Source organism: Engraulis encrasicolus, chromosome 7 (assembly GCF_034702125.1).
Source record: "Engraulis encrasicolus isolate BLACKSEA-1 chromosome 7, IST_EnEncr_1.0, whole genome shotgun sequence".
NCBI classification, from domain to species: domain Eukaryota; kingdom Metazoa; phylum Chordata; class Actinopteri; order Clupeiformes; family Engraulidae; genus Engraulis; species Engraulis encrasicolus.
Genome location: NC_085863.1, coordinates 48,614,555 through 48,638,807, shown reverse-complemented (window position 1 = coordinate 48,638,807; position 24,253 = coordinate 48,614,555). Strand labels below are relative to the sequence as shown.

The 24,253-nt window shown below is 47.2% G+C and overlaps 2 protein-coding genes across 3 annotated transcripts in view; one reads left to right on the top strand and one right to left on the bottom strand.

The window, feature by feature from the left end:
- The window catches only part of tenm2b (teneurin transmembrane protein 2b), a 268,527-nt gene extending 253,013 nt beyond the window's left edge, over nt 1-15,514 (top strand). The window contains exons 26-33 of the mRNA XM_063203803.1: nt 3,191-3,292; nt 3,735-4,507; nt 5,464-5,639; nt 7,303-7,538; nt 9,246-9,542; nt 9,882-11,502; nt 11,902-12,032; nt 13,489-15,514. Of these exons, the coding sequence (XP_063059873.1) occupies nt 3,191-3,292; nt 3,735-4,507; nt 5,464-5,639; nt 7,303-7,538; nt 9,246-9,542; nt 9,882-11,502; nt 11,902-12,032; nt 13,489-14,232 (4,080 nt within the window). The 3' untranslated portion in view covers nt 14,233-15,514. The remainder of the gene's footprint in view (nt 1-3,190; nt 3,293-3,734; nt 4,508-5,463; nt 5,640-7,302; nt 7,539-9,245; nt 9,543-9,881; nt 11,503-11,901; nt 12,033-13,488) is intronic.
- A 1,314-nt stretch (nt 15,515-16,828) lies between these two features.
- On the bottom strand, nt 16,829-23,754 carry LOC134453040 (cysteine-rich and transmembrane domain-containing protein 1-like). Of its 2 annotated transcripts, none has more exons than XM_063203801.1 (3): nt 23,554-23,754; nt 20,936-21,275; nt 16,829-18,324 (listed from the first exon to the last, which is right to left on the bottom strand). In XM_063203801.1, the coding sequence occupies exons 2-3, from the start codon at nt 21,249-21,251 to the stop codon at nt 18,206-18,208; spliced, it is 435 nt and encodes a 144-aa protein (XP_063059871.1). In that variant the 5' UTR covers nt 21,252-21,275; nt 23,554-23,754; the 3' UTR covers nt 16,829-18,205. The 2 variants fall into 2 exon arrangements, with proteins under 2 accessions (XP_063059871.1, XP_063059870.1); XM_063203800.1 differs by lacking the exon at nt 23,554-23,754 and adding an exon at nt 23,031-23,299.
- Between the last annotated feature and the right edge of the window lie 499 nt (nt 23,755-24,253).

Here is a 24,253-nt window from a genome sequence, read left to right as displayed (position 1 = left end):
CCAGCCACTACAACTGTGTGTGTCTGAAAGCCGCAGCAGTGGGGGAGCAGCAATACAGTGGCTACAGCACCATAGCGCAGCGCAGCGCTGCCCATATCCAGTAAATCTCCCCATGCCTGTGGTGTGGCGTCAGGACCCTGCTGCTCGGGGGGCCGTGGGGGAAATGGAGGGCCGCCAGCCGAGCGTGACTTTAGGTCTGCTACAGCTTTAGCGGCTCGCACTGAGTGGAAGGAGGAGGTGGAGGCTGCGGAGAGGGGGTGGGGGTGGTGGTGGGTGTGGGCCGTCTCTGACCATGAGATGTGTTTATGGATTCAGTTGTTGTTCAGTGAGGGGAAAAGAACAAAGATGGAGGAGTGTGACCATGATGTGAGGCGCTCGTCGTTGTTGTTGTTGTTGTTGTCAAAGGAGAGAGTTGTGAGCAATTGGAGGGCCTCTTGAAGCTTGAAGAGTTTTCACGCTTGAGTTGAGCACTGAACTGAACTGCCTTTTTGGATGAGAGGTGAAATGCCTTCAAAGTTCCGACAAAGAGAAGCTCGAGTTGTTTACAAGTCTGCGCCTTTTGACTACCATGACCTGGACAAATGAGAATCTTCATAAAAAATGCCACTTGGTCTGGTCAAACAGAATGCACACAGGTTTTTTTTTTTCAAAGGAATGTCACTGAATGAGAGTAAGGAGACGACACAAGGATCTCTCACCTTGTTGCATAGAGTTTTGACAATAAAGTACACTTGACTTGACTTGACTTGACTTGACTTATTGAGAGAGAGTACAAAGACTGTTGGAGTGTGGCAGTACTGTGTCATCAGAAGAGCTGTAAACTACTACGTCTGTGGAGCTTTTATGATGTTTCATCATTCATCCAAAGGGCTACTTCAATTCTGAAGTTTTAATGAGACACCAAGCTGCTTACAACTCATTTTGTTAACACATTGAATACCGGCGTTGCTCACGGAATTATGTCGTAGAATACCAGCGTTCTAAGCCCTTTTTTACTTTTTTTTGTAGACTCACAGCTTATTATGTGATAGGGCCACTGAAATATGTTATGACTCGTTTGAAAGTGGAGACGCTGCCCTCTTAGTAGGTGAAAACTGTGTGTCTCTACGAGCTTTTATTGCCGAGTAAACCCACGCTAAACCGAAGTGGGTATCCATGGAATTCAGCTACAATCGGAGATATTGAGGTTTTTGTGAAGGGTGCGCTTCTTCAGAATGTGACGAGTTTGAAAGGGGATGAGTTGGTTTTAATCACAATTTGGTGCAAGGTTAGCTCTGACACACATCTTCCTGCACGTCAAGACACACCTCCTGCTCTAAACCACTACGACACCGGCAATCAATGCCCTTCGAAATCCACGTTTTTCACACAGACTGAACACAAGCTCTTTGCACACATGCAGAAGGTCGGACATTTGCTAAAATAGTTCCCGATGACTCCCGAAATAATAGCCCAACATTGACAACAAATCCCAATGATATGATGCTTAGATGTAGCCCATCCGATCCATATGTAGCCATCTATGCTAGCTTCTGGCTTTTCACATACAGGAAGACAGTTCAACATAGGGGTGAATAATCAAATAAACTTATCTGGTTGGCGATCAAACTTCTAAATCGGAGCGCATTACTCCAATTACAATTCGGGTGCCATTTTGATCCAAGGAGCTGGTAAAGGTCTAGGTAGCAAGCCCAGAAAGTTCAAGATACTCCTGGCACGATATACAATGGTCTCTGTGTTTACCTATTGCGTGAAGTCAGACACAATACACGCTACCGATCGTAGGCTACTAGGGAAACAACATAGCACGATTCACGAATACGGCAGCACACCTCCTGCTCTGTCACACTACGACACCAGCAATCGATGCCCTTTGAAATCCCCGTTTTTCACGTGGACTGATCACAAACTCTTTGCACACATGCAGAGGGTGAGACATTTGCTAAAATAGCTCCCGATGACTCCCGAAATAATAGCCCAACATTGACAACAAATCCAAATGATATGATGCTTAGATGTAGCCCATCCGGTCCGAATCATATGCGGTGGCAGATGGACACTCCCAACTGAGATCGCTCCCGGACGTGTAGTCCCAGGTGTTTCTATCACTCCCGGACGTGTAGTCCCACCCGGATCGATAGTCTGGCTAGTGGGAGCGAGCCGACAGGGGAGCGTCCTGCGTTGGGAGCGACAATCAGGGAATCATGATATGTAGCCATGCTAGCTTCTGGCTTCTCACATACAGGAAGACACAGAAACTTATCTTTTTGGCGATCAAACGTCCATATCGGAGCGCATTACTGCAATCACATATCGGGTGCCATTTGGATCCAAGGATCTGGTAAAGGTCTAGCAAGTCCAGAAAGTTCAAGATACTCCAGGCACTATACAATGGTGTTTACCTATTGCGTGAAGTCAGAGACAACACATGCTACAGTGACCGTACTAGGGAAATCAATGCAGGCAGCGCGATAGGCGACATGGGTTGGCATCCAGACATCTTGGTAAGTTAAATTAAAATATCCAAATCATAACACTTAAACATCATAACAATCAAACAACTTTGGACTGCAAATGTTGTCATTTATGTCCATCACAGAGCTACCAAAATCACATATATTGTCCATTGAAGGGTGTAGATTCAAAATATGATATTTAAATGCAAAAACGTATTTTTGCGTTTTGGTATACAACGCATGGGCGTGAAAAACGCATTATTACGTCGTCGGTACTCAATGTGTTAACACTTTACTTGATGCTGACATCATATGTGACATAATAGTGTCATAACAGTGTCGTAACACAGTCATAAACATTATGTGCCATAAACATTATGTCAATGTCATAGACATTTTATGACTTTGTCATTGAGTGACATTAAGTTATGGCAAAGACAGTCCTAACAATGTCAACTTTTCATGACGATAAAACGTTTATGACATTGACATCATGTTTATGACTCGACCATGACTGTGTCATGACAATGTTTTGACACTATTATGACACTGGTATGTCATAAGTGTAACCCTTATTTCCATTTAGCACCATGACATGAGTGAATGAGAATCTTAATGAAGATAATATACCACCTGCTGTGGTCCGACGTCTACTCTTACTCTCTGATGTCCTTCATGATTAATGATAAAGTATCTGTACTCTATTCCACGCTGCTCTATTCTACTCTACTCAGGTGCGTCTGGAGTGGCCCACAGACCTGGCGGTGAACCCCATGGACAACTCCCTGTATGTGCTGGAGAACAACATTATCCTGCGCATCACTGAGAACCACCAGGTGAGCAGGAGGATGGGGTGGCAAATGTACTGTCAGGTCCCCAGCATCGAATACAGTATATACTCTCTTAGCAAGCTGGACATGTTTTACTTACTCGATAAGATGTTAGTCAGTCATTACTATTATGTCGAAAGGTTATACATTACTGTTGTTTATATTATGGAATACTGTCCACTTATTAGCCTCATAATTAGCATCGTTGCAACGGTGGAACGCTGTAATGGTCATTGAAAAGACTTTGTTACCATAGAAATTAATTACAGTCTTTAGTAATACATAACAACTTGGCCATGGCTATTCTGGTTACCCCAAATTTACCTTTATGCATTAAAAGTAAAAAAAACACTCTTTAGATAAGTTGTTTTAAAAAGCTTTTACATTACTGTTGTTTATATGGTGTAATTTGCTTAGTAAAATCCCATAACATTCCCCAACCCCCCAGGTGAGCATCATGGCGGGGCGGCCCATGCACTGCCAGGTCCCGGGCATCGACTACTCCCTGAGCAAGCTGGCCATCCACGCCGCGCTGGAGAGTGCCACAGCCATCGCCCTGTCCCACGACGGCGTGCTCTACATCGCCGAGACAGATGAGAAGCGCATCAACCGCGTGCGGCAGGTGAGCGCTAGCGGCGAGATCTCACTGCTAGCCGGCGCGCCCTCCGAGTGCGACTGCAAGAACGACGTCAACTGCAACTGTTTCGCCGGTGACGACGGGTTCGCGGCGGACGCGGGGTTAAACGCGCCCACCTCTCTGGCCACCTCGCCTGACGGCACTCTCTTCATCGCCGACCTCAACAACATCCGCGTGCGCGCCGTGCGCCGCAACCGGCCACCGCTCAACGCCGCGGGCCAGTTCGAGGTGGGCTCTCCGCACGAGCAGGAGCTGTTTGTGTTCGACAGGGACGGCTCGCACCGGCAGACCGTCAGCCTGGTGACCGGCCAGGTGCTGTTCAACTTCAGCTACGCACCCGACGGGGAGCTGGCCGCCGTCACGGACAGCGCCAACAACACGCTGCGGATCCGCAGGGACGTAGCCGGGGCACTCAGGCTGGTGTTGCTGCCAGAGAACCAGGTGGTGAGCCTGGGCCTGGACCCCGCCGGGGGCCTGCGTTCCATCTCGGCCCTCAACCAGGAGGTGGCGCTGCTGAGTTACGCCGCCAACACGGGACTGCTGACCTCCAAGGTGGACGAGACCGGCTGGACCAACTTCTACGAGTGAGTCACTGGATAAGTCTAGAGGTTATGGTACATAGAGCAACTTTTTGAGCAATGTGTTTGGGCAACAATATTATAACATGTTTACTAGACTATCACTTAACATTTTTATCAAGAGAACTTGTATTAGCAGCTGCCCAGTTTTTTTCAACCAGTCCAGAAAAAGAATAGCCAATTATGATGTTTCTTGGCAACATTACTCAAAAAGTTATTCTGTGTATCATTCATTACCTTAAGGCCTACATTGTATTTCAGGGTATTGTCAGTAAGCCTAGGTATTATGACAACACACAACTCTCACAATGAAATGAAAGAAACAATTCTTACAGTTCAACAGGATAATACAAAAATTTAACTGGGCCATCGCATCACATCAAATCGCATTATTCTTTGACCAAGTTGACACAAAAATCATTTAAATGTTTCCATCAAATTTTACAGTTTCTCTCAACAGATATGAGATAAGAATATATACAGTTCACCTGTGTAAGGGGCTCAAAATCAGTAGCTATTTAGCAGCTGATATGCTGCTTGGCATAAGTGCACCAGAAATCTCCATGCAGCTATATGTTGCCCCCTGGTGGTACGTGTGAGGAACAGGCCTCAAGGGCCCCGCTCACTGCCTGCCACCCATGTCTCCCACATTAGAACAGCTCTGCTGCCACTTACTTCAACCATTTCAGTCTGTACACACTAATAAACAGTCATAGAGGTACTGTCACTGTGTAGTAGTCCTTTGTCCCTGACGCCCAGAGCGAGCGAGCGAGCAAGCAGAGCAGAGTGATGTGTCTGTCCAAAAAACAGTATTAGACTGACTGATGCAGGTGCCTGTAAAGCTTGTCTGTGATTTGATGCAGTGGAGCGTGAGCCGTGTTTAATGTAATTCCTGACACTCTTTTTCTTGTGTTCTTTTCTGGTCAATCCCCTCGCTCGCTCGCTCGCTCACTTCTCCGCAGATATGACGGCGAGGGCTGGCTGACCAATGTCACGTACCCCACGGGGATGGTGACGAGCCTGCACCGCGAGATGGAGCAATCCATCAACATCGACATCGAGAGCTCCAACAGGGACGACGACGTCACTGTCATCACCAATTTGTCATCGGTGGAGGCCTCGTACACCGTGGTGCAAGGTGAGGAATGTCTTTTTTAAAATGCCGCCTTTATTTCGCTCTGCTGGGAACGGGATTGGAGATTTGTGTGTGTGCGTGTGCATGTGTGTGCGTGTGTGTGTGTGTGTTAAGCGTGAGTTTGTGTGTTAAGCGTGAGTGTGTGTGTCTGTTTGTATAGGTGTGTTTGTGTGCCTGTGTGTATTTGTATGTTTATAAGGGTGTAGGAGGTGCGGAAGTGTGTAAGTGTGTCACAGACTTGTATATACTGTAGGTATACACCAACACAGTGTGGTGTGTCCTTGAATGTCAACATGTACATGCAGTATATAAATAGTGTGTCGGCTTAACGCACTCTCTGAGTCATTCTCACAGCTCTGCCACACATGTATGTCACTTAAACTATTAGTGTGAACAGCATTTCCTGTGACGACGCTAAATCTCCATGCGGTGGTCAGTAGCAGGCAGCAGCCACAGCCACAGCAGAGGAAGCCAGAGTAAATGTGTCTGCCTCCACGGCCTACCCCGCTCGCTCACTCACCCGCGCACTAACTCCGCTCGGCCACTTGCACGGTCGCCTACCCCCCCTCAGACTTGATTCCAGTCGTTTAGCAGCAAGAAAAAGAGCTTGAGCAGGCAATAGTTTTTCCCTGGGCCTCGGTCCCGGAGGAGCGTTGTGGTGTGTAGCCGTGACAGAAAAATAAACGTAATCTCATCTGGACGCGCTGGAGCCCAGTGCGGCGCTGAGGCAGCGGCCTTAAGAAATATATGTGATAGCGTTCCCTGCGAGGCTCGTAAAAAAAACCCACGGAAAGCCAGCAAGAGCACCTTAAACTGAGCACTTCATTTCCACATAATGCTGCAGCTGCTGGTGCGATGGCCTCGCTTGCGCGCAAAGTACATTTGCTATGTAGGGGGAGAGCTGGCAAAGTTTGCCCTTCCCTCCCTATTGCTTTATCAAGATAAACGACTTCTGAAAGCTGTTAGCAAGGGCGCGCTTTCATGTTAACTTTTCTTTTTTCTTTCCCCCCCCTCCATAACGCACTTACAAGTTTTCTCCCGCAGCCTTTGATCTCTCTTGTACGTGATTGTGTTTCAACGTACATTTGCCTGAAAAGCAGCGTGTGATCTAATTTCGGAGTGTGGATGAAATTTGAGCCACCTGTTCTGGGTTTCTGGGTCTTTTTTTTCTTCCTTTCTTTTTCTTCTTCTTTTTCTTCTTTTTTTTCTCTCTTCCTCCTCGGCAATCCACTTGCGCTTCTTCTCTCAAAAAAGCGATACACACATTTGCCTCAGGAGGCAGCTTTCCCTCCAAATACAATCCATAGAGTCATCAGCTTAACCACTCAATGCTCTCTCACCAGCAGTAAAACAAGCCTACTTTGGTTTCTCAGTCATAACATTACGTGTTTTCTGTCTGTCTCTGTGTGTGTGTCTCTACCTCTCTCCATCTTTCTGCCTGCATTTGTCTCTCTGTCTCCTTTTCTCAATTTCTCTCTATATTCCTTCTTTCCTCAATTTCTCTTTCTATTCCGGATCCTGCCCTGTGTCTACCTCTCCATCTCCATCTCTGTCTCTCTTCCTCTCCTCTCCTCTCTCTCTCTCTCTCTCTCTCTCTCTCTCTCTCTCTCTCTCTCTACCCCATCTTTTGCTCCCTCTCTCTGCCACTCTTTTTCCCCCGGTCTAGACCAAGTGCGCCACACCTTCCAGCTGTGCTACAACGGCACCCTGCGCGTGTCCTACGCCAACGGGATGGGCATGAGCTTCCTGACGGAGCCGCACGTCCTGGCGGGCGCGGTGAGCCCCAGCATCTGGCGCCGCAACATCTCGCTGCCCACCGACAGCGGCCTCAACTCCATCGAGTGGCGCATGCGGCGCGAGCCCACCAAGGGTCGCGTCACCATCTTCGGACGCAAGCTGCGGGTAGGTGCCAGGGAATTTTGGTGCCAGGGTATTTTGGTTCTCTCCTCAGAGAAATTGATTTTGGGCACCACACCCACACTATATAATAAGGTCCCCTATAGGCCCCTGTAGGCTGCTTTGAAGCCCTATGGCAGGCGTCACCAACGTTGTGCCCGCGGGCGCCAGGTAGCCCTCCAGGTGCTTCTGAGGTGCCCACCAAGGATGTTAATGAACAGTCACTACTTCAAGATTTTAGTCACAGTTAGTGCTTTTCTGAATTTAATCATGAGATTATTTCTTTATAGCCTATAAAAAGTATTTCCTTAATTTTTAAGCAAATTATCATTCAATCTAGTGTGGTTTGGGAATGATGTCAAGACATCAATAAAGGGTTTGGAACAAAAGTAGCCCTCGGGTAGCTCTCAGTAGCCCTCAGGTAGTCATTGGTAGCCCTCTGACCCAGAAAGGTTGGGGACCCCTGCCCTATGGAGGTGCTGATCTACCAAGGGCCACGCCATCATCTTCAGATGCAAGTTGAGGGGCAGGTAGACACACTGGAGAGACAAATGTCAGGGCTAAAGATAATGGTCAGTGGTGCCATTTGCAATTGTCATGCCCCCACAATTTTGGACCCCCACCCCAACTTTATCACAAGGGCCCCTGTGAAGCCCTATGTAACTGCTGACTCACCATGTCACCATCTTCGAATGCAAGCGTGCGCCAAAGTCAGGGTAAAAGAAAATGGTCGGGCCAGTACACCATTAGCTATTGTGATTGATTTTTTGCCCCCACCCCAACTATATCATAAGGGCCCCTGTAGGCCACTCTAGCCCCCTGTGAAGACCTATCGAGCTGCTGACTCATCAAGAACTGCATCACCATCTTGGGAAGCGAGCTGGGGGGTGGTCTGTGGTGGGGGGTGGGGAACTATTAGCAATTTTGAGTCCCCTAAGAAATCAGGGCCCCCTGTTAGGGTGAGTCACCATGACACCATCTGCAGGTGAATCGTGCTTCAGGGTTTTGGGTAAAAACTTGTGGGCAGTTGTGTGCCTAGACTTTGTGGGGCCCGGCAAGAAAGCAGGGAAAGTAGAGCCCCCACCTTAAGCACATCATAAGTTCACTGTGAGCCTCTCTGAAGCTTTGGGCACCCTGGATCAATTTCTTACCCTATCTATCCGATCTCTCTTTTTGCTTGCTTGGATTAGTTGGCTGTGTCAGCGTTTCAGATTAGATCTGTGGCCTGACTTAGACCTTCTGAATCCGGGAGGGGCACATCTGCCCATAGGCTAAAAATAAACTGAGAAGTGAAGACGAAGAACAATCTTGCTAGTGCTAAACTTCGAATTTAAACGTCCCAACAACTTTCACTTCGTCCCTCTTAACAACTTTCACTTCCACTTCATCAGACAACTCACAAATTGGATTCATTAACCATTTTCTATCCATAATAGACACCCCACATTATCCTGTAAATATGTATTATACAAAATGTATATTTTCATGAGTTCATGAGGATTGAATTTTTTTTTAATTAACTAAAATGTAAGACGATCAACCCCCATCACAAATGGACTTAAAGGATTTTGTATCGTATCTGCTGTCTTCTTGCATACATTCTCTTAAAATTATACATCGTCTTATAATTGCAAACACCAAGATGACCACACCTCATCCCCTCCTCCTCCCTCCTTCTCCTCTCCTCCCTCCCCTCCTCACCAAAACCCCCAGGCCCACAATCGCAACCTGATCTCCATCGACTTCGATCGCAACACGCGCACGGAGAAGGTGTACGACGACCACCGCAAGTTCACGCTCCGCATCATCTACGACACGCACGGCCGACCGGCCACCTGGCTCCCCGGCAGCAGCCTGGCACTGGTGAACGTCACCTACGCCCCTAGTGGCCGGCTGCTGGGACTACAGCGTGGCTCCATGAGTGAGAAGAGGGACTACGACACCTTCGGACGCATCCTCTCACGCAACTTCGTCGACGGCAAGGTCTGGAGCTTCAGCTACCTGGACAAGGTGAGTCGAGTTTTTGTTGCTGTTCTTGTATAGATTACTGTTCCAAAACAATATTGTTAGGGGTTATTTTAAACTTTTAGTATGAAGAAAGGGAGGGGAGATGGGTGGTGGGGAGACGTGTTGTATCCTGTCCAAACTAAAAACATGTCTGACTCATGAAAATAATTAACTCAACAGCACTATTTGGACCACCCAAATATAGAGTAGAGAGTATACATATTGTATATATATTCTATAATAATAATTTCACTGTAAAGTTGAACAGGGTTTTTATATTAGTTTTTCATGTGTCCCATCATGGTTTCCCCCCCTCTCTCTCTCTCCCTTCGCCCTCTCCAGTCGATGGTCCTCCTCCTCCAGCAGAGCCAGAAGCAGTACGTGTTTGAGTTCGACAAGTCGGGCCGCATCACCTCGGTCACCATGCCCAGCATGGCCAAGCACACCATGTCCACGCACGTGTCGGTGGGCTACATCCGCAACACGTACAGCCCGCCCGAGAGCAATGCCTCCGTCATCCACGACTTCAGCGAGGACGGCCGGCCCTGCGCCACCTTCTACCTGGGCACGGGCCGCCGCGTCCTCTACCGGTACGGCAAGCTGGGCAAGCTGTCCGAGGTGCTCTACGACAGCACATCCGTCACGTTCGGCTACGACGACACCAGCGGCGTGCTCAAGATGGTGAATCTACAGAGCGGAGGGTTCTCGTGCACGATACGCTATCGCAAACTGGGCCCCCTGGTGGACAAGCAGATGTACCGCTTCTCGGAGGAAGGCATGGTGAATGCGCGCTTCGACTATACCTACCACGACAACAGTTTCCGAGTAGCCAGCATCAAACCTGTGATCGGTGAAACACCTCTCCCAGTCGACTTGTACCGTTACGATGAGATCTCTGGGAAAGTCGAGCACTTTGGCAAGTTCGGCATCATCTACTACGACATCAACCAGATCATCACCACGGCCGTCATGACGCTCAGCAAGCACTTCGACGCGCATGGCCGCATCAAGGAAGTCCAGTACGAGATCTTCCGTTCGCTCATGTACTGGATGACGGTGCAGTACGACAGCATGGGCCGGGTCATCAAGCGTGAACTGAAAATTGGCGCCTACGCCAACACCACACAGTACCGCTACGAGTACGACGGAGATGGCCAGCTGGTGGCAGTCAAAGTTGGCGACTGGTTCACCTGGCGCTACAGCTATGACCTGAACGGCAACCTGCACCTCCTGAATCCAGGAAACAGCTTCCGCCTGCTACCGCTACGCTACGACCTCCGCGACCGGCTAACCCGTCTCGGCGACATGCAGTACCGCTTGGACGAGGACGGCGTGCTGTGCCAGCGCGGCACGGACGTCTTCGAGTACAACTCCAACGGGCTCCTGGAACGCGCCTACCGACGGCTAGCCGAGGGCTGGAGCGTGCGCTACCGCTACGACGGGCTCGGTCGACGCGTTTCCAGGAAAACCGACACGGGCCAGCACCAGCAGTACTTCTACGCCGACCTGAACTACCCGGCGCGCGTCACGCACATCTACAACCACACGGGCGGAGAGATCACCACGTTCTACTACGATCTGCAGGGCCACCTCTTTGCCATGGAGGTGAGCAGTGGGGAGGAATACTACATCGCATCAGACAACACCGGCACACCGCTCGCCGTCTTCAGCAGCAACGGCCAGATGGTGAAGCAGCTGCAGTACACGGCCTACGGGGAGGTGTACTTCGACTCCAACCCAGACTTCCATCTGGCCATAGGCTTCCACGGCGGCCTCTACGACCCGCTCACCAAGCTGGTGCACTTCGCGCAGAGGGACTTTGACACGATGGCGGGACGCTGGACTGCGCCGGACCACGCGCTCTGGCCCAAGATCGGGAAGGAGCCGGCGCCTTTCAACCTCTACGCCTTCAAGAACAACAACCCCCTCAGCGATATGATTGACGTCAAGAACTATGTCACAGGTGATTTTGATGTGTCTTCATTATTAAGGTGTTATGACTGTCGATTTGTGAGACTGATTTTTATTAATTTGTGTGCTAGTCTGCAACCTCAGAAAAACACTGGGCACTGTTACAAATGTAATACCTATGTAGTAATGTCTTGGTATCTTTCTTCCATTCAACGTTGAGTAATTGTTAACCATTCACAAAATGGCCTTTTGAAATCTTTAACTTTGAACTTTAATTAAAGGTCAGTCTTCCATGTATTATTCCTCCCTGTTCATGTACCGATCCAATATGCAACAGTCTTGGTCATCAAAATTGGCGTTCACATTCACCCATTAACAAGCTCACACATTAAGGTTTACTCTTGCATGTGTGTCCTTATTTAAATGTGTTGTTGTTGTTTTTCTTCTGTAGATGTGAAGAGCTGGCTGGTGATGTTTGGCTTCCAGCTCAGCAACATCATCCCAGGCTTCCCCCGACACACCATGTACTTTGTGGACCCTCCCTACGAGCTCCTAGCCAGCCAGGACAGCGACCACTCACGGGTGAGACACCTGACCTTCACAAAGACATTGCACTAGACTGACAGTTTTATCCAAAACATTTGGGATAGAAAAGCCACACTGTTGACTGCATTTTTCCCCCATTTACTTAATGAGTTAGCACATAGACACACAGACATACATTTACATTTCAGCCTAAGCCTTCTTCCCTGTTTGTTTTATGTACATTTCTTTTTACATATTTTACATGCAGGGTATAAGATACAGTCCCTGGAGGAATGTGAGGTTAGGTGCCTTGTTTAAGCCAGTTTAGCCATGGATGATAAGGGATTTGAACCTACAACGTTCATACACCAAAACCAACACTGTATCATTAGGCCACAGCTGCTACTTGCGCTGTTGCTCTCTGTCTGGATCATGACAGTCAGTGCTTTATATACTGACATGACTTCAGGATACAGTTTTTGCATTTGTTAATCCCCACAACTTTCTAAATCTGGGACAACCAAATCGGGGGGCAAAATGGCATGGCGCTGGGGTTGAAATGATCTTGTTATAGCAGGCCGTGGTGTGCCGGGAGGGGAAGGGATCATTTACAAGCGCATTAGGCTGGGAGCATTAATGAGCATGACTAAAACTACATTAAGCAGCCGCCATGCACTGATGTTATGAGCTGGTATGAGCCAGCAGGCATTCAATTAGGAGAAGCCGAGATACGTAGTGACATTTTTTTGTTTGCTTGATTTGTTTTATTCACCTAAAGCAGATTAATCTATGGCAATATGTGTGTGTGTGTATGTGTGTGTGTGTGTGTGTGTGTGTGTGTGTGTATGTGTGCGCGCATACACAAAGTACATGTGTGTGTGTGTCAGGGCTTGATCTGGCACCTGCCAACCTGCCAAATGCTGGTAAAACTTGGCTGTGGCTGGTAACAATTTCAGTGTCACTAGCCAATTTGGCAGGTAGCTTATTCTATGGTATGACATATCAGAATAGCGTATATTCTGCACTTTGCCCCTTGTGTATCAATTGTTTGTATTTAAGTTCAAGAAAAAGCTCAGTTACTCAGTTTCTATTTGTTTGTTTTATTTCCATGTAGAAACCCATGCACTCATCTTCTTGCTTTAAGCACCTCATCTTCAAGGTTAGATGTTAGATGATAAAAAAATTAAAATAATAATAATAATCAAATTTGTGGCTAGTAGAATAGCTGGATGGCTAATGATGCAGGAAAACCACTAGCCACACTGGCCAGCAAGCGAAAAAGTTAATGTCAAGCCCTGGTGTGTGTGTGTGTGTGTGTGTGTGTGTGTGTGTGTGTGTGTGTGTGTGTGTGTGTGTGTGTGTGTGTGTGTGTGTGTGTGTGTGTGTGCATGCGTGCGTGCATGTACTGTGTGTGTGTGTGTGTGTGTGTGTGCGTGCGAGTCTGTGTGTAAACATTGTTGCCTTGGTTACTAATCCCTCACGCCTGACCTTGCCCTCCTCTTCCCCCTCCCAGCTCACCACCGGGGTCCAGCACGCGGCCGAGAGACACAACGAGGCCTTCATGGCCCTGGAGGGCCGCGTCCTCAACAAGGAGAGGCGGGCACGGCGGGACAAGCCCGGCTACTGGTTCGGGACGCGGGCGCCCATCGTGGGCCGCGGCATGATGCTGGCGGTGCGTGACGGCCACGTGCTGAGCGGTGTGTCGGGAGGCGTGGCTAGCGAGGACGGCCGCAAGATTGCGCAGGTGCTCAACAACGCTGTGTACCTGCAGGGGGCGCACTACACCATCGAGGGCCGCGACTGCCACTTCTTCGTCAAGCTGGGGCTGGCGGACGCGGACCTGGCGTCGCTGGGGCTGAGCAGCAGCGGGCGCAGGGCGCTGGAGGGCGGCGTCAACGTCACGGTGAGCGGGCGCTCGCGGCGCGGCGTTACCGTGGAGATCCACACCACGGCGCTATCGTTTAGCGTCCGCTACGGGCTGACGGCAGACGTGCTGGATAAGGAGCGCGCGAGGCTGTTGGAGCAGGCCCACCAGAGGGCGCTAGCGGGGGCCTGGGCACGGGAGCTGAGGCAGGTACAGGAGGGCAGGAGAGGGGAGCGCACCTGGACCGAGGCAGAGAAGCAGCAGCTGCTGGCGGTGGGGAAGGTGCCCGGGTACGACGGCTACTACGTCTTACCCGTGGAGCAGTACCCGCAGCTGGCAGACAGCAGTACCAACATCCAGTTCCTCAAGCAGACCGAGATGGGAAAGAGGTAACACAGCGGAGGTGGCTACGGAGCTTTCGCGCTCTCTCTCTCTTGCTCGGTGGTCCTTTGCCAAGGACAGCTTTGGATGGAGCAACTTGGACAACTCGAGCTCAATATTGCAGCAGCTGTGACAGAGACTTGAAATTGTAGGGATTTTTTTCAGTGAATTTCAGTAAAAAATACTGGCAGAACATTGTTTAAAATTAGGCCAGTTTTGACCATACATTTCCAAACGCACCCCACAAAAAGTGAAAGACAAAAACGGCTTAAAAAAAACTTGTAATAATTCCACTCATCGATGGGATATGGGGTGCGTGCGTGTGACCAAACGGGGCATAGAGTGCAGTGTTGATATTTATGCCTCTGCCATCTTACAAACATTATTCCTCTGGACTTTGAGGAGTTAATACTTTTAAAAAAAGACAACTGTTGGTGTGCCCCAAAGGATAGTGACTCCTTTTTATGATTACCATTATGATATCCTTTTTAGGATCTCACCTTTAAAGGGACCTCAACCTGAAAGCGGAGATTTCAATTCATACACAGAAGCAGAGGGACCAGACATGGTTTTCACGGAGTCGTCATGTGTGTGTGTGTGTGTGTGTGCATCTGTGTGTGCTGACTTCAAAGATGACTTCAAAGATGACAGAACTTGTATATGAGGCTGGAACACTGCAGAGCTCCCCACTATGTATTTGCACTACTTGACAATCATGAGGAGGTCGCAAACATTCATGAGAGATGACTGTGAATTATGGCACCCTGTAAGGGCCAAATGTTTTTTTTATGTAAAATATGTAAAAAGAGTGAGTTTTTTTTCTAAACAGGAGAAGGAGACGCTGGTTCAAAGAGGAGAAAAAAAAGTGGGGGAAAAAAATCAAGTCTGTGTTGTCGCCATTGTTTATACTTCAGATGAAGTCTTTTGAAACTGTGAAACACATATGGAGTGGACTGTGGACATGTAAAACACTAACATTGTTTAGCACTGTAGAAGCATCATGCAGATCTCAGACCTGTACAATTTCTGCAAGAAGAAAGTGGCTTTTTTCGTGGTGTGTTGTGACGAGTCATAGAAAGAGCTACTGCTTAGTCATTTCCATGTTGTAAGCCCCGCCGGGAAGACATTAATTTAATAATTTAAAAAATATCTCAGAGCATCGTTTTAATAATCATTTTCACGATTTCAAGTCTTTAATCGTTTCTGCCCCCAAAAACATTCTCTGTTGGTGTTTTTTGGAACTGGAGCAGGCACACACTTCAGGACTGGGGATGGCCCGACGCTTTTCTCTAAATAAACGGATCAATTTTCAAACTTCACATTTGTTTACACTGTGTGTGTTCCGCTCCTCCCTCTGTCCTCTCTCCCTCTGTGGGAACTTTCCTAAACATACTGCCACCTACTGCTCACCACACCTGCTCTATTTCAGGCCAGTTCCAATTTCGTCTCGGTACACTGTATGTTTTCGTAGTTCATTTCCTGTGTATTTCAAATGGTTCCATGGGTGGTGTCCTCTAGGGCAACGGACAGCTTTGTCTGGCCCAGGACAAAGTCACCTGAAAGGGCACCCCACCACCCAATACATACAATGTAATGAGAAGCCAATTCTGTGCCCACCCTGTCCCTGGGCCCGGAACAACTGACCCCTTTAACACCACCTGTTGGATTCTGTGATGCCCACGCGGTTCCCTGATGCACAGACAACAGTCCGATCTGGGCTATGACCTGCCCAGCTAGTCGATTTCCTGTCAATAGTAAGGGGGGCTTAAAAAGGACGATCAGAGCCCCTGCTTCTTTAAATAGCCCGGGGCCAACGCTGGGGTAAACTTACACTGACCCAGTATTCGCCAGGTATGGGGGAGGGGACCAACCAACACTGCTGGCATCCAAACTTTTTTTAAAACGCTACATGTCCATCAGAGGTGCTCAGGGGAACATTTGGCACATTTAGCAAACGCGTCTCAAAACACTGCTCAGCTTTTTAATGATCACGTGTAGCCTGCTTGTGTAGCCCGTTCGCTATTTGCGGAAAACACTCAATGACATCATAACATTATTATGACATTACAGAGAGCGTTAAGTAACACATTCAGACTTGATCATTACAATTTTGGTGAAAGTAAGGTTATAACATAGGCTCTGCACGAAGGGGTTAACTTAAAGTACATACAGTAGTAGGCAGAGGTAATGTTTTTTGTTGTTTTTTTAAAAGAAAAACAGGTCGGTGAGCAAGTGAGTAAGTCTTCACATCTTAACACATTCTATAAGCAGCAGCAACAGCAGTGGTGCTTCAGTAAGTATAGCTCGTCACTCTGGTGTGACTGCATAGTGTCTCAGCCGTGTGCAAGGTTGACACTCGAGCCTTTGGGAGCCTCTGGGATCACAGCACTGAGCGCTACCATGTGCCTTCTAGTCACAGAATCACAGCACAGCTTAGGTGTACACTATATAACACACACACACACACACACACACACACACACACACACACACACACACACACACACACACACACACACACACACACACACACACACACACACACACACACACACACACACACACACACACACTTGGCAGAAGATGAAGGCAACAGTACTCTTGTGGGTAGTGAGGCACTTGTATTTTATTTGTGAGAAGATCAGAAAAAGGTGACATGGAGAAACAAAAAAGAAACAAGAATCCCTCAAAACGTACACATGCTTAACAGCCACAGGAGTGGGAACGAAACACAAACACAAAGAAACACAATCTGCCACCAGACACCAACATTGGTGAAGTCACGTCACGTGGAAATGCTGTATGGCACTGGCAGTGGTGTGTGTTTAATGCACTGATGGGCCTCAATGGCATCGTTTTCACAACAACACGCGTCTGATGGAAGTGGAGCCCTGTGGCCTGGATGGGCCTTCAGGGAAGGCAGCTTATGGAGTGATGCAACTATTTCCTCTTGTTGATCCAACCCTGCACTCTGCTGTGCCCACTCACAAGTGTTCTCTTTTTCGTGCATGTTTACCACCACCACAGTCAATTTTTAGTACTCATTATAACTTGGGAGTGTATACTAATATGTGAAATCTTCTCCATATCTGCTATTTATTTTGCATAAGCAGCAATACATAACATTGGCTGCAAAACTTACTGTTCTTTGGTCATGTCAGTAAATACTAGTTAAGTATTTATGAAAAGATCAAATTTACGAATGGGCAGAATCGATTATGAAAATTGACATACTGTACCGTTACTGTACTGTACCATACTATAATGACATACTACCGTTAAGGGAAGGCAGCTTTGTGATGCAACCATTTCCTCCTGTGGATCCGACCCTGTGCTGTGCCTGTTGCTATTACTGTACCATTCTTTGGTGTATATGTAAATTGGGAGGGGTGCGTTTGGCCAATGATTTGAATAGTCACCTTGAGCGCTCACTCATGTTTTCCATATTACTCTGGAGTTACTCACACAACATACAGTACATACATTCACAGTGAAAAGAATTACAGGATTAAGAACAAGTCACAGCTGTAACTTCAAAAGGCACGATGTGAAGGGTACACATTCGGGTACTGTAAGAATAAATAAATTAAACCCACTGATTAAATCCATAACATCTGTAATGTTACTGTAGCTTTGCCAAATATTGTTTATACGCCTTCGTACATCTGATATAAAAACAGCTATACCATTTTTAACAGCAGCTTTCATAAACACATCATTAAAATAATGATTTCAAAGACACCCTTGTCAACTAAAGAGTATGTCATATACGAAAAAAAAAACACAAACAAAAATAACTATTTTCAAGCTTTTGTAACAAAGATAAGAAAGTGTCGTACAGGCCATATTGTTATGATGATATATTATGCTTCTGTGGTATTGACTCCTGTAACAGTATGGAGTCAGGGTGAGGGTCGGGGTCGGGGCTGGCGCTGGGGCTGAGGCTGGGGCTGGGGCTGGACCATGGTCAGGGTCAGGGTCAGGGTCAGGTCATCATGTCCCACAGGCAGCAGCAGCACAGGGCAGCCCAGCAGCCCGTCAGGCAGCTCCCCAGATCAGAACCACCACCAGAGTCAGCCGCCCGCCGCTCCTCCACTACATACACTAGAGGGGGAACAGACAGAAGCAGACGGGGAGGGGAGGAAGAGGAGTGGGAGGAGGAAGAGGGGAGGAAGGGAGGAAACAGGGGAGAGGAGAGGGCAAAGAGGAGAGAGGAGAGGAGACCATAGAGAAGGGGAGGTTTGAGAGGTGGTGGAGGGAGAGTGGGAGGGAGGAGAGGAAGTGAGGGAACAGAGGAGAGGAGAAGGGAGAGGAAGGAGAGGAGAGCAAAGAGAAAGAAAAGAGGGAGAGGAGAAGGAAGGAGAGAGGGGTGACGTAGGAAGAGAAGTGAGAGAGCGGATTAGAGGATGAAGACGACAGAGAAGAGGAGGAGTGAGAGGGAGGGCAAGGAGAGGAGACAAGGCAGGATAGATTATGAAGAGGAGAGGGGGAGAGAAGAGAGGAGAGGGAGGGGTCAGAGGTGACAGAGCATGGGCAGAGAGTCACATGGAGACAGGGGCACATGATCAACCATGGGAAATTCCAGGAGAATAAAGCAGCACACAAGCTTCTCAGACTACAGCTTACAATTCAACCTCACGGGTTAGGTTAGGTTAGGCCTACATAAACTGCCTACACTCACACTTCCATATAAAATTACACATTTCATGTCTGAATTCATAACAGGTCATGGTTTTCAAGAATGTATTCATGTAGAAAGCAGAGTAAGAGAGAAAAGGAACATGCATACGCAGATGACGAGAAATGAGGAGGAAGTTTCAAGTTCACTTTTTGATTGGTGACATTGACGTCCGTACAGGAAGTCTTCTAAGTTTTTCAAAAAGTAGTAGAGTGGAGCAAATGTATTGGTCCTGAAGGAAATTAACGTGTCTAGTAGCATACACAAATTATAATAAACTGATTGCACGAATGAACATTGCAAGTAAACAAGCATCTTGATTGAATGCCACGTATCAATCAAATAATTAAATCAGAATCCTTTTAGGTTGAGATTTATAATCAAAGGTTAACACCATTAAGTTGCTCTTTCTCAGGGTGGCTGGCAGCCTGGTGTTTTGATTGGTGAATTGGAAAATATGCTGGTTTGCCTGGGGCGAGCCCAGAATGTTACATTCAGACACCAATAAACCTTTAGAATCTACTTGGCAGTTGTAAATAATTCCTAGAACGTCAAGTTAAATATTTTTAAAGCAAAACATACTTTTGCATGAAAAAAACTGTGCTCAGGTATCCTACTCTTGGGCAAATTTCAAGGTGCTTGCGTATGCATGCCTGTTTTGCGCTGAACTTCAAACATTTTGATGAATTTTAGGCTGACTGACAAACCTTAGCATTTTCCAGTGAAGTAAATGGAAAGGTACATCCTCTCTTTCTCAAGTTATTATAATAATGCTACAGTATGTATGCACATGCACATACGCACGCACGCACACAAAACTCAGTACAGCATTATATCCCGAGGTGAAGGAGCATACAGGTATCAATGCGCATGGCAAATTACCAATCGCAAATCAATAGCTCGGGGAGTGACTCCACTTAAACATATAGACCCATTCCAGACACTCAGCTTTGTTATCGAACAGAAGAGAATAATTATCGATCTCTCACGGGCCGTCCTAGTTGCCTTGTCCGTATAAAGTTCCTCCAATTCTCAAAGTGAAGCAAAAGTGAAAGAGAGACTCAGCAGCTATTTTCTGCCTTACTTCACACTTGCATTTCATCCACTCCAGAAAGTCAATATTTACACTCAAGGAGGGTTGATGACTTTAACGTTTGCCTAGGGGGTGTTCCAAAAAGCTGGTTCAGGAGTAAACCAGGCTAAGAGACAGTGGAGGTGGTGGTAAATCATCTAATAAAAGAGCCTGGAGTCCTCATTATTTCATGCCTGCAGGCTATTCATTTCCAGATTTAACGCTTTTTTGTAGGTTAACGTAGCCACATTTACTACTTAAAGGTACACTGTGTAAGATTTTTAGTTGTTTATTTCCAGAATTCAAGATACCCATTTACTAATTTACCTTTTTTATGAATACTTACCCGCACCATCAAATTCTAAGTATTCATTATGACTGGAAAATGTGCACTTTTCATACATGAAAAGGGGGAACTTCTCCATGGTCCTCCATTTTGAATTTCCAGAAATAGCCATTTTTGGCTGCAAAAACTACCGTACTTGGGCTATACTAGAAAATATTACTTAGTAAACTTTCATTAAAAGTTCAAATTTGGCAATAGGCAGCCCAGTTTCAATGAGCAGCAGAGTTGCAGTACCTTTGTTGACCATTTCCTGCACAGTGTACCTTTAACCGTGGTCTTGCCCCCTCCCCTTGTCTACAGCAGCGATTACCAACCAGGGGTATGTGTACCACCAGGGGTGCTTCTACCACTAGCTAAGAGTACGTAAGCACAATGCAGGAGGTATGTGGAGAAAAAAATAATACCAACCAAAAGATGGAGCACATTGAGTATAGTACACAAGGGGGTGGTCATGGTATGACAAGAAGGCTTAGGGGTACGCAAGACAAAAAGAGGTTGTGAAATACCGTTCTACAGCACCACCTCAACCATAACCAGTAGCCTACCTGCACCACCTCAACCATAACCAGTAGCCTACCTGTGTTCTACAGCACCACCTCAACCATAACCAGTAGCCTACCTGTGTTCTTTGGAGGCTCCCCGTATGGCTGTCCCGGTGCTGCATTGGGCCATCCGTACCCTGGCTGTGGAGGGCCCTGGTATCCTCCCTGGTAGCCCGGCTGAGGTGCGGGGTAAGCTCCGGGCTGGCCAGCTGGGTAGGCCGGGTAGCCTGGCTGAGGCATGTCGGTCTGGACGGGGTACCCTGGCTGGCCCTGGTAGGCCTGGTAGGCTTGTGCAGGATACGCTCCTGGGTACCCGGGGGCAGAGGGCCCTGCTGGGTAGCCGGGAGCCGTGGGGCCGGGGCCCGCATACGGAGGGGGCTGGTCGTAACTCATTTACAGGCAACCGTTGAGGCTCACCTGAGGAGTAAGACATCGAGGGCATTACATTAGTTCACAGAAGGTGGAAAAATGCATTCACATGATATTTCACAAAATAGGCCTGGTGGACGAATCTAACATTTTTGGTGGTGTAATGTGGCTGTTCCTCCTGATGTTCTGATAGTAATTCGGGCCCAGTACGAAAATGCATACGGTGGTGTCCAAAAGTGTGAGAAATTCCTATTTGGCGTTGCCCACATTGTTTGTCCCATTGTTCTCCATCTCAGAGATTCTCAAACCTGAATTTATTACTAGTGGGCTTTGAAATCTTTTTCTGAAAAATCATAATATTACTCTGTGTGTGTCACTGTTGTCTATATCTGAAGTGGGCCCCAAGTTGGAATAGCTCTGTCTGTTATTATGCGTAGATCATGTGATGGGATAGGAAGCACTGGAAGAAGCCGGATATATGACCAGGAGGAGTTGCTTGCGTGGAGGATTCTGGCTGAGGCCATTTCACATTTCTCAATCTCAGATATAATACGATACAATATATGATACAATACTTTTTCACTGAAATTCATTTTGCATCCCTGAACAAGACTCATTTAAAGGACATGATATAAATATGGCATTACAGGACTATTACACATTATTGCAAAGCATGTGGAGCATAGAGCACCGTCAGGGGATAAAACATGGAGCCTAGGACCACAGTAACTCAGTCACAGTCATAGATATCAGGCAAGACAGAAGACATAGACCTACACACAGATATAACACAGGACAATTTATCCTTAGAGTGATTACACTACATAGGCTGTAGTCTTGAGACTGCAGACAGCTGAAAAATTGCCTGATGTATGAAGGTATGATTACGTCTCAAAGCAGAGTCCCTGTGCACAGCCAGTGTCTAGGTGCTGGTGATGTGCAGTCAAAATAATCCAAGGTAAAAAGGGGTATACAAAGTTTAAAAAGGGGAACTTTGAAAGTGAGGGTAATAATTGATATCATGTTTGTACTTTGTTTTGACGGCTTTCTCTTTTGTCTCCATGCTAAGAAGTCCCACTGTTGACACTTCGTTCAGGGGCGTTCACTGGAAGGCTCACTTAAGGGTGTACCAGGTGGTGGTGGTGGTGAGGAAATTATGGATTCTTTGACTGGTCATGTGGCACACGAGTCAGACAACAGGACTGCTTTTTCCCCATTTCATTTAACCTACAGCACGCCTAAATTCCGTCCTGATAGGCATATCTCTGGAGGAAGGCCATGCATTTCTCTGAAAGAAGTCTTTGTCACCATGGTACTAAGTGGCTGCTGAGTCAACCTTGGCCAAACATTCCACCCAGAAGGCCACATCCAGCTATCTGATGGATTCTGTCTTTTACAAACATTGCAATGTCAAAAAATTGTAGTTTTATTTCTGTGATTGTGGGGGTTTGGGAGACACAAACAGGGCAACAAGATGTCCTCAAAACATAAAAATAAATAAATTAGTAGTTTTAGTAGTCGCCTGAAAGGTCCTCTATAGACCAGTTGAGAGTGGGCCTTGTTTATCCTAATAAGGCTGCATTTGTCTCTGTCATGCGTTCCATACACTGGCCATGCGCCCAGGATTGGAAATGTTGAATAGCCCAATGAATATTTAACTGCGATGTGGCGTAATGTCTCCGACAGCCACCAACTCAAACGAGTTTGGTAGTGTAATGTTAAATGCAACTAGAAGGCGATGACGTTAATCGAACAGTCACAGGTGCCAAATGACCGCAGAGAAAAATAGTTGCGGCGACTTACTTATTTTCCTATGGTGAAAGATACGCAGTGGTGGACGCGGACCGTTGCTCAAGTTTTGTGTTGGAACTTCGTCGTTTAATAGATCCTTAGAGAGCCACTTCTAGTGGACAAGAAAACACCAATCCGTTTAAATCCCCGAATCCGACGACTTTTAGTTTCCTTTCACCCGCTCGCCCTGGGGAATTATTCGACTTCTCGATACTCGGTAATGAAATCAGCTGTGCGGAGCTGTCCCAAGGTTGATCAGGTGACTCGCGCTTGACAAGGGCTGCGCTACGTCACCAAAGTGCGTGACCCCTTCCCAGCCTCGACCACATTAATTTATCATCGGTATACAAACATCTTGACAGCACTTCTGCCTTAAGTTACTACATTACTTTTATGTCTGTATCCTTATACTTAATGAAGCTTAGCTTTATTGCTTACTATCATATCAAGCCAAGGACTAATTTCACAGTTTCACCACTGCTAATCTGGAAACCCCAAATTCAAACTACATTTAAAAGATGAATGATATGCTTACTTGCTTCTTCTGTTCCTCCAGTTTTGTTTTTACCCCGCTGGCTAGTCAGTTTCCAGTTGTATCATCTGACACACACAGAGACAAATAGACGGAAGAGAGTGGAGAGTGTGTGTAACCAAGAGAAACAAACGGTTTCCTCTCTGTTTTAATGAAATCACAGTTCCTGTTTGCCTGATTTAAACACACTCCCTCTGTGCAGTTCTCTGTCTGTCATTATATTTGGCTGTCCTTATAGGCCAACCTGTTGTTTAGAGAGAGAGACACCCCCCCACACACACACACACGCACACAGTCGTAGCCTACTCAGCTGACGACACAGACAGAGGAGAGCCAAGCGCCAACTCAGCAACCACCCACAGGGTGCCTTCCAGTTGGCCACCACAGGGCACAGAGAGGTCAGACAACCCCCACAGTGCAGCCTGAAACCACTGTATGGAGTGCAGGCAAACATGCTGTTTTGATGTGATATAATCAGGGAAGCCGACGGGAAGGGGTGTGGGGGTGGGGGACGGGGTCAGTTGTCCCTGGCACTAGAAGAGAAAGGGGTACAGAACTGGGTCCTCATTACATTGTATGGGTTGGGGACCCTTTGAGATGATTGCCGTGGACCCTGCCATAGCAGTCAGTGGCCCTGGATAAAATCAATAGTATCGCATATTCAAAATTTAAAGTGGGCTGTTGCCAGAATGGCAATGACCAA